At 42.4% G+C, this 14,549-nt stretch overlaps 1 protein-coding gene across 6 annotated transcripts in view; it reads left to right on the top strand.

Moving 5' to 3' along the window:
• Positions 1-3,769: 3,769 nt before the first annotated feature.
• Positions 3,770-14,549, top strand: part of atp8a1 (ATPase phospholipid transporting 8A1) — a 369,658-nt gene continuing 358,878 nt past the window's right edge. For 4 of the 6 annotated variants that reach the window (XM_078216784.1, XM_078216762.1, XM_078216795.1 and 1 more), the window contains exon 1: positions 3,770-3,981. In XM_078216784.1, coding sequence (XP_078072910.1) covers positions 3,810-3,981 — 172 coding nt within the window. In that variant the 5' untranslated portion in view covers positions 3,770-3,809. Of the gene's footprint in view, positions 3,982-4,399; positions 4,607-14,549 lie in introns of those variants that run through there. The other 2 variants (XM_078216803.1, XM_078216811.1) reach the window with 2 other exon arrangements.

Raw genomic sequence — 14,549 nt, 5'->3', positions numbered from 1 at the left:
AGGTATTGGTCATGTACCAACAGGAACAGCTTCTTCTGCTGCCATCAGATTTTTGAATGGGCCTACCTTGTATTAAGTTGATCTTTCTCTACACCCTAGCTATAACTATAACACTACATTCTGCACTCTCTCATTTCCTTCTCTATGAACGGTATGCTTTGTCTGTATAGCGTGCAAGAAACAATACTTTTCATTGTATACTCATACATGTGACAATGTTAAATCAAATCAAATCAATGGATCAGATCTTTGAACATGACATGCTTTCAGTGCACATGTCCGTATTGGGACTTCCTTATTGTCCTGACGCGCATACGCAACGTACAACCTCTGTTTGCTGGCATTCTATACTAAGGGTATGGGCCAAGGTTACCTTAAAGGTATTAGAAGTACAATGAACATAGCTACTTTTATATTTCTAAAAGCAGAAATTGCTGGATAAACTCAGCAGGTCTGGCAGCATCTGTGGAAAGAGAAAGACCCTCTTTATGATCCTTCCAAATCCATGTGACCCTTCTACAGAATTGAACAGGGATAGAAATGTAATGAATTATACAGTTGGAGAGGGGGATGCAGCAGAATGGAAGGTCAGGGATAGGTTGGAGCCAAGAGGCAAGTCAGATGTTCATTAGAAATTGGATGATTAAACACATATTTCAAAGATCAGCATAAGGTTGAGATTTCTTGAGGGCTCTGCCTACTTCTGGCAAGGTTGTCCATTCAAATGTCCTCCAACTATCACATGGTTGTAGACTTCTGAACTGGATAATACAACCATGTGTCGTCAATGTTTTAAGCGTAGCCACTTTGGGGGGAAAATCTCCTGTGGGTCTAATGTTCTTTAAATCTGGAGTCTTGCATCTGGGAACTCCCAATCTCTCCCTTCTCAGCTTGGCTATTTCAGTAGTCCAACTCACTGTTAAAAGAGTCATTCCATTATCATGTTTTTAACCAGCACACAAATTTTAAATCAAATTCGGCTGAGAGATGTTCCCTGCAGCCATCTTATTCTAAAGGAAACTGCTTGAAAACAGAATCACATACAGGAATCTACTACACCCTGTAATTAACTTCTTGTTTACCCTATTAACTATAGTTTATCTCCTGGCAGCTTGGTCACATGATCAGATGCTGAAAACAAGTTGTTTTTACATAAAATAATCTTCCAGAGAAACCTAGTACTTAAAGGAATTCGTTGCCAAAACACAAAATATGGGGAGAATTTTATGCCACATCAACCAGTGTATTTGATTGTGAGTAGGGGAGTGCACATGTAAAATACAACAGGTGACTATCCCTTCCTGCCCACCCCCAAGCTGTCCCCCATAATAAAATGGACAGGTAAGGCATCAGTCAGCCTGTCACCCTTAGACCTATTGAGGCCTTTAACTGGGCAATTAATGGCCAGTTAACTGCCCATTTCCAGTCCTGCCACAATAATAGATGCAGCTGAGGAAGGTGAAATGAACGAGGCCAGCCCTCTACTTCACTATCTCGGCTGCTTGTCCCCATCGAGGCACACCACCTCCTTGTGACTCACCCCATAACCTCCCAAACCCCCTTCTAAGGTCCCCAACCAAGCACCCCAGACTTACCTCTAATGTCCAGTCTCATGGATTTTCTCTTCTGGACTGCTTGTAGTTCCAGCAATGGCCACTACTGAATTCTGGTGCTGCTGGGACTACTCAGCTGTTGACTAATCAGACTGACAGGCAGCTCTCAAGGACGGGACTTCCTTTCCCTGAGGGATGGAAATCCCATAATTACTTCATGAAGGCTGCCCCAGCATATTCTCATGGCGGGACAGTCTTTTATAAAGTCAGTTAACTTACAAGCAGTAAAACCTCTCCCTGTAAAATTCAGCCCATAGCTTTTTCCTCAAAAGCACATAGGCCATTCCAGTAAACACTGATTTTAATTCACTCATGATCTTTTTACTTCGAGTTTAAATCAAGCCCAGAGTATTTTCACTTGTGGGATGTGATTGGTTTGCTTTTGTTATGACATTATTAACCAGCATTACTAGTAGTGATTAGAATATTTGTATTTGTACCTTGATCCCTTTAGATTAGATTCTTATTTTCCAAACACACTAGCATTTCACACAAATGCGCAACCTTTAGGGACTAAGTGCTCTACTCCCATTCTTATACTACTAACCATCAGTGTAAAATAGTCACCAATAACTCAAATATGGAACTCAGAGGAAACTTCTTTACTCATGGAGTGGTGAGAATGTGGAACTTGCTACCTCTGGAGAAGTGATGTGATGGAGTACTCTCCACTTGCCTGCATGAGTGCAGCTCCAATAACACTCATGAAGATCAACATCATCCACGACAATGCAACCCACTTTATCGGCACCCCATACACCACCTGAAACATTGGGGAAGGGGATTTTATGAAGATGACAGGAGTCTCAGCTGCTACTTGGACAGCCAGCGAGACACTCAGGTTGCTTCCTCTTCAGGTCCGCCAATATTACGTGCCAGTCAAGCCAAGTCATCAGCAGCCCTATTACCACGATCAAAGGACCCCGGGGCTAAAGTCCTGCCCACCATGTGCTGCCAGCCAATCAGAGGCTGGAATTTAATTTGTTCAGCAGAGCCATTGGGGAAGCATTAGCTGCTGCAGGAAAGACACTCAAGTCCTGGATCGTTGTTGGAACATTGGACTCAAGACTGATGGCAGGAAGGGTTTTGTGGGGTGGGGTCACAGAGAAGGGGAGTTAGGGAAGATTGGCAAAAAAGGCAGATTAGATCTCAGTGCACCCTTGAACGAGAGGACCCCCCCCAACCCCCCCACTCATGTGCCTTCCCATTGCAGGCCCCACCAGCACCATCCAGATTAATTGTCCTCCATTACTACACCTCATCATGGGAAACTGCATAAAATACCATCCTTTCACTTACTCCCCCCCAGGGTCAGAGTAGCAGCTGTGTGTACTAACTAGAAGATGTACAACAGCAGCTCAACAAGGCTCCTTTGACAGTACCTTCCAAACCCTTGAGCATAGAATCCCTACAGTGCAGAAGGACGATATTTGACCCATCAAATCTACACCGACTCTCTGACAGAGTATCTCACCCAGGCCCTCTCCCTCACCCTATCCTCATAACCCCACACATTTACTGCAGCTATTCCATTAAAACATTTTTTTACTCCATTCTTAAAGTTACAAAGCTCAGAATGGACCAGGCAGACCTAAATCCATTCCTTACTTGTTCCAAAAATCCAATTGAATACCCACACAAGGGAAACAATCAGGACCCAAGAGACATCTTGGGCTCGATCGGACGCTAGATCGTAACCTAAAGTCCGAGAAGAGATCTAACCTACAAATCTTGGGGCACTAAGAGACAATGAACAAATCCACCAATAAACCATGCCCAATCCACCTAACCCACACTGATTTTACCACTTAGAAGGACATGGGCAGCAGACCCATGGTAACACCACCACCTGCAAGTTTCCCTTAAATAAGTCACTCATCCTTCTGACTTTGAACTATAATCACCATTCTTTCACTGTCACTGAATCAAAATCACAGCCTTCATAATATCACTGTGCTCTGCCTACACTACATGGACGGCAGTTCAAGAAGGCAGCTCACCATCACCACTTCAAGGGCGATTAAGGCTTATCAGGCAATAAATACTGGCATTGGCAGCAAAGCTCAAATTCCATGAAGGATACAAAAAGGTAATAGAAGTTAGGAAATCTCTTCTACAAAAAAAGGTTGATGCTAACTTAATTAATGAATGATCTTGGCTTAGGCTGTTAAGGTATATAATGTCAAGGAGGGAATTATGAGTCAGCCTCAGCTGATCTCCTTAAATGGGCGCGACATGCCCCAGAGGCTGAATGGTTTACTCTTGTTCCGATGTTCTCTCCATTTAACGTCTCGCAGTTCCGTCTATAGAACCTCATTAACAATTCCATGCGGATATTTGTTTTCAGTAATTAATAATCTCAACGCAGGTATTTCAGTTCAGATCAAACATTTTTTTCAGCCAGGCGCTGTTTGCTTTGTTTGGAAATGTTAATGAGATATTCACATGTTTGCACTTCGATGCTGGGAGCGCAAAAAAAAAGCTTCCGACCAGAAGGGATGTCCCCGGACACCCATCGAGACAAGCGGAGAGGGGGTAGAGAAGCTGACAGTGAACGGTGAAAGGGCTGGGCTTTTCCCCGGCTAGGATAATGGGTCTGTTCCGCTTCTGCACACTGTGTTGCACAAGGCGGGCGGGGGTGTGTTTGGAATGGGGGCGAGTTGTCCCCGTGGAATGGAACGTTGCCCGGGTGGCGCGCGGCGTGTTAGAACGCTCTGAGCTCGCGCGCTCTGGCTGGGCTCGAGCTCGCGCGCTCCGCGGGCAGGCTCGGATGTGGGGGCGGGCTGGAGCGCTGTGCGGCTGCGCGCCCCGTCTCATTCACTCACTCACTCACTCTCACACAGAGGGAGCAGCCACTCTGCTCAGACTGACCCCGCCGCCCTTTAACTGCACGGAGGAGTTTGTGTTCTGTCTGTCGTACGATGAACTGACTCATTCCGGGAAGATGCCGCCGGTTCGAAAGACTATGGCAGAGCTCCGCTCCCGAGCGGAAGGTAAGGTGCACCCCTAGGCTCGAGAAGCAGGAATGCCTTGTCTTTGCTCCCATACACCCAATTATAGCGTCCATTGGGATTACATTGCACCTGTCCGTGGTGCGAGCTCCTGGACACCTTTACACTCCACACTACTCTGGGTTGAAACTTCGCCACCATTTTTGTTTCATCGGCAATGTAATATCGGAAATATGCTAAGGAAGCCGCTTTGAAACGCGATGCGGCTTGTATTTTTTTAAAATACTTAGTGAAAGCTAACAGCTGAAAGGAAACCCGTTCAGGATTTGCTGCACTCCCCTGTTTTGGAGCCAATGCCACTGTGCTGTAACTTGGATTGAATTAGCCCCGCAGTACATTTGCAGACGGATGTGCCTTTATGTTTCAATCTGGATGTATTTGTCTGTACTTTCTGATTTTTGGATTCGGGGAGCCCGTGTGATCAAAATCGTGCAGTGTCAATAAATCATCCCCTTCTAGATTTGCTTGAAGCCCCACTGCATTCATTATCTTTACTGATAGTTTTCCGATACTGTCACTGGAAACTCTACGGGCTGAAGTTTTTATTAATATATTTTTTGATAGGGGTCATTAACCAGTTAAGGTCCAACTCTGAATAATATATTGGGCACTCTTTGTGAATAAATCGCGCAGGACCAGAAAAAATATATATACACAATTTTTTTATATATACACAATTGCATTTTTAGTAACGTGTAAGGCGATTCAATGTAAAAACACACAGACGGACTCTGGTTTAACAGCTTATTGGCTGATGAAGGAGAAAATACAGGAGCTTTATTCTACTGTTCAGAGCTAATGGTTTGATGTGTACAGAGTGCTTCATATTATGTAATTGAATATCTCAAGTAATTGGGCTAGACTGAGTTAGATTAGTAATGTGAAATCGAGTTTTTAATGCCAGTGCACTGGGAGTGAATACTTCGTAATCGCTTACTGTGATACAGCGAAAACATCTGTCAAATTGTGACATCTGAAACTAAAACACTTTAGTCTGAAGCCAACATGTTTACCTGATAAATTATATCCATTAGATTTTAAGGTAAAGGCGTGCTGTCAGCACTGTAAATTGTGAAACCCGCAAGGACACTGTTCATCCAATCTTAGCAAATTATTTAATGCTGGCAATTCAGTTGTGGGTGCAACAGAAGTTTGAAAGTAACATCATGAACATTAATTGTGTAATCCTAATAATTAACTTGAAGAGAATGACTACCATCAGTAACCTTCCTGTTCTTTAAAACTTGCATTTACTTGTTGGGCTATTGTGTATCGCTTTATTAGACTAATATAGCCCAAAAATTAAAATGCAATCTTTCATGGGGTGTGGGTGTCATTGGCAAGACCAGCATTTGTTGCTCCCCTTATTGCCTTTGAACTGAGTGGTTTGTTAGGTTGTTTCAGAGAGCAGTTCCCTCTCCACATTACTGTGGTTCTGGACCCACATGTAGGATGCAGATTTGCTTCCCTAAGGGACGTTAGTGAAACAGATGGGTTTTACAATTGAGCATGGTTATCATGGTCACCATTACTGAGACTTTAGTTTTATGAATTTGAATTAAATTAATCACCCACTATGGTGAGATTTGGACCCCTATGCCCAGAATATTAGCCCAGGCCTGTGGATTACTAGTCAAGTGACATTACCACTATGCCACCATCTCCCCAAGAAATACAGACAAACTGGTTAGCGATGATGCACTGCTCTTATCAAATTCATTCTCTCCAACATAATCTGATGCCCAGCAATGTGATTAGAATGACATAAAAGAGCTCTTTGTGCTGTGTGCTGAAGTCAGAGATCTATGCTATGTGTGGAATACAACAGCTGTTGTAATTGCACTTTGTTCTGTACAAATCCAAAATATTTTTATACCTGTGGCATGTTTCACTTCATTATTTTGTTGCAAATCTCTGACACAGTTCCTGGCATTGAGCACAATTTGATGAAATTAACAAGCGCTATGAATTGATGAGTATGTAAGAATATTTGCAAAGGGAAATGATGAAGCAGCACTTTTCTGGGATTGAGGTTAAAGCATATTGCTGTGGGAAAAGGATGAGTTAGCGATGCAATATTTTTCGTGCAAATGCATGATGAAATTAGGTGCTCTGGGTTTAACATTTTTACAGTAACAGTTTTAACAACAGGTTAAAGTCTAAACACCGAACCTGGTGTTGTTAAAACTGTTACTGTGTTCACCCCAGTCCAATGCCGGCATCTCCGCACTTTAACATTTTTCTCATGCTAGGTTGCCAATGCAAGAATACAATCAGACAGACTTTGATTTTTTTAAAAATTCTTTTTGATGTGAGCGTTGCTGGTGAGGCTAAATTTATTGTCCATTTGCAATTGCCCTTGAGAATTGCCATTAACCACAATTAATTAATTCTAAGGTGCATCGAGGCTTTGGCATACAAAGGTGGTAATTTCATTTTGATCTGAAAGCCCAATCTATGCTCTTAAGCACTGTTGCGTGGACCTGCAGAGTTTCACTGGCTGTCTTGTCTGGAGACAATACACATCTTTTTAGCCTGTCTTGATGCTCTCTCCACTCCCATTGTTTTGTTTCTTAAAGACTGGATTAGTTGTAAGTATTCGCATTCCAACCATTATTCATGTAAATTGAGTCTGTGTCTTATAAGTTCTGTTTGTGAACAGAATTCTCACTCACCTGAAGAAGGGGCTCAGAGCCTCGAAAGCTTGTGTGGCTTTTGCTACCAAATAAACCTGTTGGACTTTAACCTGGTGTTGTTAAACTTCTTACTGTGTTTACCCCAGTCCAACGCCGGCATCTCCACATCTTAAGCACTGTTGACAAGGTTCACTCCAACTAAGCCTCACTCAGTTTTGACTGACCATTTCTTGGAATTCTATTTTCACTGCTGTACAAGACAAATATTTACTTGTGCTTTCAGGAAAGTAAAATGCATGACAATTAAGTTGTTTTGTGGATTACTAAACTTAACATCAGAAACATCAGCATGATGAAAATGCTTGGTAAATGTTTTTGTGGTTAAAATGTTAAACTGAATGTGGAACATCCATTTGTGGCATTTAAACCGGCAACTGGTTTTAAAAATAAAACAGAAAGTAATAGAAGCTGGAAGGCTGATGTATTTCCTGTAAATGGTTTTCAGTGCAGAAATTATATTCAAAATTGATCATGCATTTGGATTACATTTTGTACATTGTATTTTGAGTTCAGGTTCAGTAAGGATAGGCAACAACCCTTCCTCCACGATCATCCTCAACACCTGTGCTCCACAAGGCTGTGTTCTCAGCCCCCTACTATACTCCTTATGCACCTATGACTGTGCGGCCAAATTCCCCTCCAACTCGATTTTCAAGTTTGCTGATAACACCACCGTAGTGGGTCAGATCTCAAACCATGACACGAGAGAGTACTGGAATGTGATAGAGAATCTGGTGAACTGGTGCGACAAAAATAATCTCTCCTTCAATGTCAACAAAATGAAGGAGATAGTCATTGACTTCAGGAAGCGTATTGGAGGACATGTCCCTGTCTACATCAATGGGGCCAAAGTAGAAAGGTTGAAAGTTTCTAGGTGTCCAGATCACCAACAACCTGCCATGGTCCTCCCATGCCAGCACTATAGTTAAGAGAGCCGACCAATGCCGCTACTTTCTCAGAAGACTAAGGAAATGTGGCATATCAGCTATGGCTCTCTCCAACTTTTACAGATGCACCACAGAAAGCATTCTTTCTGGTTGTATCATGGCTTGGTATGGCTACTGCTCTGCCCAAGACCGCAAGAAACTACAAAAGGTTGTGAATGTAGCCCAATCTTGCGCAAACCAGCCTCATATCCATTGACTTTGTCTACACTTCCTACTGCTTCGGCAAAGCAGTCAGCATAATTAAGGACCCCTCGCATCCCGGACATACTCTTTTTCTTTTTCTTCTGTCGGGAAAAAGATACAAAGGTCTGAGGTCACATACCAACTGATTCGAGGACAGCCTAAACATAGAAACATAGAAAACTACAGCACAAAACAGGCCCTTCGGCCCCACAAGTTGTGCCGAACATATCCCTACCTTTTAGGCCTACCTATAACCCTCCATCCTATTAAGTCCCATGTACTCATCCAGGAGTCTCTTAAAAGACCCTATTGAGTTTGCCTCCACCACCACTGACGGCAGCCAATTCCACTCGCCCACCACCCTCTGTGTGAAAAACTTCTCCCTAACATTTCCCCTGTACCTATCCCCCCAGCACCTTAAACCTGTGTCCTCTCGTAGCAGCCATTTCCACCCTGGGAAAAAACCTCTGAGAGTCCACCCGATCTATGCCTCTCAACATCTTGTATACCTCTATTAGGTCTCCTCTCATCCTACGTCTCTCCAAGGAGAAAAGACCGAGCTCCCTCAGCCTATGCTCATAAGGCATGCCACTCAATCCAGGCAACATCCTTGTAAATCTCCTCTGCACCCTTTCAATCTTCTCCCATGCTGCCATCTGATTTTTGAATGCACCTACCTTGCATTAAGTTGATCTTTCTCTACACCCTGTTACGTAACACTACATTCTGCGCACTCTCCTCTATGAATGGTATGCTTTGTCTGTATAGTGCGCAAGAAACAATACTTTTCACTGTATACTAATATGTGACAATAATAAATCAAAAGATTTTGTTGCATTTGAGAAGCAAAAACAAATTTATACTGTGTCGTTGCAGATGAATTTTCTCTGCTTCTCCCACTATGAATAATGGGAAAGCCAAGGTTATTGAGTTGAGTCCTAGTCAGAATTTCCATCCCCCTTCATGGCAAATATCTGAGACCAAACCAGATTGTTCACAACTTTGGCATTATATTTGCCAATGAGATGAGCTTCTGATCTCAAGTGTGTGTCACCACTATGACCACCTATTTCCACCTCAGTAACATCACCTAACTTTACCCCTATTCCAGTTCATCTAATGTTCAAAAATCATGCTTTTGTTACCTTTCCAACTTGGCTTAATGTACTCTCCATAAGCTTGATTATTCCAAAATTTACTGCTTGTTTCCTTTCTCACATCAAGTCCCGTTCACCTATCACCCCTGTGCTTGTTGACCTGCATGTCTTGATTTTAAAATGCTCACCCTTGTTTGTAAATTCCTCTATGGCCATCTTTGTAATCTTCTCCAGCCCTGTAATCATTGGAAATCTGCATAGTTCTACTTCTGGCTTCTTGTGCATTCCTGATTTTAATCACTTCACGATTGGCGACCAAGCTTTCAACTGCTGGATGTAAGCTCTGGAATTCCCTTCCTAAACCTCACCACCTCTCTCTAGTTTTCCTCAACATGTTCCTTAAAACCTGTCTCTCTGACCAAGCTTTGGGCGATTGCCCTAATATCTCCTTTATGTAGTTTGGTGTCATATATTGTTTTCTAATATCTCTATAGTGCCTGGGGATGTTTTGTTGGGTTAAAGACACGGTGCAACAGAAAGAAACTTGTACTTAATGAAGTTTTGTGAAACCTCGATAGTGCGAATAACTGGGATCTGCAGTACATTACGGTGACAAAGCAGAGTGATTCCCAGAAACCTCACCTCACTTTGTTTATATTTGCATCTTCATTTTTCATGTCAGTTAATGATTTTTCATTTGTGTACATTGGCGGGATAGCCAAGTCGTACAACAAAATAGTAACACAAATTGCCTGATGAATACAATCGGGAATCAGCAATAATTTCTTAATTTCACAACTGTTTATGTTGTCAAAATCTCAGTATACCATACTTGGTTTGTATCCCAAAAGATACATTTAACGTAGATTACAGGTTGCTTTGGGGGTATTATTTCCTAATATTGAAAAGAAAACTTACTTGTAGGGTTTTTTAAATGGATGGCTGCCTAAGCCAGTTTAACAAATTTAGAATCAACCATAGAATATAGAAATGGCATCACATGTAGATTAACCTAGAGATGACAGGGTTTCTCCCTTGATGGACTTGAGTGAACCAGTTAGCTTTTTATTGTGCTAGTTACTTTCCTGGTGCTAGCTCACAAATTAGCAGGTATGTTGGATTCAGTTTTACAACTTCCCCTGGTGAGATTTTAACTTGCAGCTTGTGGGTTGCTAATCAACTTATTCAATGTACCATCGAATAATGGTTGAGTCCACTGGATGCAGCAAAGGCTATGGGTTATAACAATATTTCATTGCAAAACTAGCCATTGCTCTTAGCCAAGTTCCAGGGTAACGACAATGTTGACTTCCACTAACAATGTGAAAAGTTGCCTAGATAAGCCTCGTCAACAAAAAGCAGGCTAAATCAAACACGGCCAATTGCTATCCTTTAGCCTACTCTAAATTATCGGGAGATTGATTGGAGGAACCACCAACAGTGCTTTCAAGTGGGATTTAGTCATTAATAAAATCTCCCTGATGCTTAATTTGGATTTGCCAGGGCCTTTTGGCTCTAGTCCTCATTACAACCCTTTTATTCCAATTGGACACAACGTAAATTTGAGATGAGAATGAATTTTGGCATTTTTGTGTCACACTGCTCAGAGTCCTAGAAATCAATGGGGATCAAGGGAAAACTCTCCAGTACTTGGAGCCATACCTTGCAGAAAGGAAGATTGTTGTGGTTATTGGAAGTGAATCGTTTCAACCCTAGGAAATCGCTGCAGCTGTTCCTCAGAGCAGTTTCCTCAGTGTAATCATCTTCAGATGCTTCTTCAATGACCTTCCATTCCTTTGTAAGGAAAGGGGCTGTTTGTTGGCTATTTGATGTAAGCCCCATTCACAGCTCCTCTGATCAAACCAGTGGCCAGCTGGTGCCACAAGTGCCAAGTAATGACCACCTCTTTTTTTTCAAAAAAGAGCTCAAGCACATCCTTCTGACTGTCTTCCCTGCTGGAGTCACCTGCTGTTAACTTCGGGGGTATTTTCATTAATAAAAAGTTTAACTGGACTCTGCTCTTGTAGACGAGACTAGGCACATTAAAGAAGGATAACAGGAATAGACTATAATTCCTCAAGTTTGCTCTGCCATTCAGTACAATTGTGGCTGATCTGCCTTAACTCCATATTTCCACCCACTCCCTGGATCAACAATACAAAAGTCCTTCAGCCTTGAATATACTAAACAATTGAGCATCTACGCTCTGGTGTAGAGAATTCCAAAATTAACCCTGAGTAAAGAAATGTCTCCTCATCTTGGTCCTAAATGATTGACCTCTTATTCTGAGGTTGTGCCTCCATGTCCTAGAAATCTCAACCAGGAAAAAACAATCTCCTGGTGTCTACCCTGTCCACCCCCTTCAGAATGAGATCACTTCATTCTTCTAAACTCATGAAAATACAGTCCCAATTTATCCAGCATAAAGGTGATCTTCCAAATTCATACTTGCTGTGATGCATTAAGAACATAAGAAATAGGAGCAGGAGTAGGCCATCTAGCCCCTCGAGCCTGCCCCGCCATTCAATAAGATCATGGCTGATCTGACGTGGATCAGTACCACTTACCCGCCTGATCCCCATAACCCTTAATTCCCTTACCGATCAGGAATCCATCCATCCGCGCTTTAAACATATTCAGCGAGGTAGCCTCCACCACCTCAGTGGGCAGAGAATTCCAGAGATTCACCACCCTCTGGGAGAAGAAGTTCCTCCTCAACTCTGTCTTAAACCGACCCCCCTTTATTTTGAGGCTGTGTCCTCTAGTTTTAACTTCCTTACTAAGTGGAAAGAATCTCTCCGCCTCCACCCTATCCAGCCCCCGCATTATCTTCTAAGTCTCCATAAGATCCCCCCTCATCCTTCTAAACTCCAACGAGTACAAACCCAATCTCCTCAGCCTCTCCTCATAATCCAAACCCCTCATCTCCGGTATCAACCTGGTGAACCTTCTCTGCACTCCCTCCAATGCCAATATATCCTTCCTCATATAAGGGGACCAATACTGCACACAGTATTCCAGCTGTGGCCTCACCAATGCCCTGTACAGGTGCATCAAGACATCCCTGCTTTTATATTCTATCCCCCTCGCAATATAGGCCAACATCCCATTTGCCTTCTTGATCACCTGTTGTACCTGCAGACTGGGCTTTTGCGTCTCATGCACAAGGACCCCCAGGTCCCTTTGCACGGTAGCATGTTTTAATTTGTTTCCATTACATGCTGAAATCTTTGGACTTTTTAATTGAGTGCAATTTATCATTTTATAATTAGATTTGAGTGTCTGTGCATAGAGGTTTAAGTGAATTAGATGGACTTTGTTCAGTCGGGTTAAAAATCACAGTAAATAATTTCAGAATAGTATTCTATTTTCTGACTTAAGCCACTGTAAACTGAGCTAAAGTTAATGGATAAAATTATATGCAAATGGTGGAAAGTATTTTGTATGATGCAAGGCACAGTAGTTAGCATTGCTATCTCTCAGTGCCAGGACACCGGGCTCGATTCTGGCCTTGGGTGATTGTGTGGAGTTCGCTCATTCTCCCTATGTCTGCATGTGTTTCCTCCCACAGTCCAAAGATGTGCAAGGTAGGTTGATTGGCCATGCTAAATTGCCCCTTGGTGTCCCTAGATCTGTAGGTTAGGCGGATTAGTGGGGTAAATAGATGGGGTTACAGGGATAGGGTATGGGTAAGATGTTGTATCATAGAGTCGCTGCAGACTTGATGGCCCAATGGCCTGTTTCTGCACTATAAGGATTCTATAATCTGTCAAGGCCAGTATGTACTCTAAAAGGCTAAGGCTCTACTTGTGTAGTTAAGCAATATTAGTCACCAAATGGGGTAAGAAATGGCTTAAAGTTCAAAGAAAAAGCTTGGTGAGATGCAAGACAAAGTGGATTTTAAGCTCCAAAAAGCAGCAAAGAGAAATAAAGTAACACAAAAGTATCAAGATGTATCAAAATTAACAGCAAAATTCTTTAACTATATTAAGAGTGTTAAAGGGAAAATTGGAACCAATGAAAGGTGGATAGGGATGACATTACAATACCTAATGAGTAAGTGGCAGATCTACCAAATGGGAATGGATTTAAATGAGTCTCCAGGGTGATTTCCACTCCCAGGGTATGAAAATAAATAGGTGAGAAAATTGCAGGTGCAATTGGCACAATTTTCCACTGCTCTTTAGATTGAGAAAATATACCATCCATTGGAAAATTGTAAATGTCCCCATTATTTAAGGGAATGAGGAAGAAACTATATAATTGCAGACTTGTTAGTTTAACATCTGTTGTGAGAATATTGGCTTTTTTATTCACAGGATCTGGGTGTTGCTGGCAAAACCAGCATTTATTGCCCATCTGTAATTTCCCTTGGGAAGGTGATGGTGATCTACCTTGATACAATTGAGTGATTTGCTAGGTTATTTCGGAATTAACCGCATTGCTGTAGGTCTGGAATCATGCATAGGCCAGACTGGATAAGGATAGCAGATTTTCTTCCCTAAAGGGCATTGTTAACCCGATTGTTATGACAGTTTGGTAGTTTCACAGCCACCATCACTGAAATTAGCTTTTTATTTCACATATTTCCCCATAAAAGGCTACTGAAGAAGATTAGGGCACACGGAGTTGGGGGTAGTGTGTTAAAGTGGATTGGGGACTGGCTATCCGACAGGAAGCAAAGAGTCGGAATAAATGGGTGTTTTTCCGGTTGGAGGAAGGTAACTAGTGGCGTGCCGCAGGGATCGGTACTCGGGCCGCAACTATTTACCATTTATATAGATGATCTGGAGGAGGGGACGGAGTGTAGGGTAACGAAGTTTGCAGACGACACAAAGATAAGTGGAAAAGTGAATCGTGTGGAGGACGGAGAAGATCTGCAGAGAGATTTGGACAGGCTGAGTGAGTGGGCGAGGATATGGCAAATGGAGTACAACGTTGAGAAATGCGAGGTTATACACTTTGGAGGAAATAATAACAAATGGGATTACTATCTCAATGG

The sequence above is a fragment of the Mustelus asterias genome, chromosome 1 (genome assembly GCF_964213995.1).
Source record: "Mustelus asterias chromosome 1, sMusAst1.hap1.1, whole genome shotgun sequence".
Taxonomy (NCBI): Eukaryota; Metazoa; Chordata; class Chondrichthyes; order Carcharhiniformes; family Triakidae; genus Mustelus; species Mustelus asterias.
Note: the sequence above shows the minus strand (reverse complement) of the source record. Positions and strands in the feature narration are given on the sequence as shown.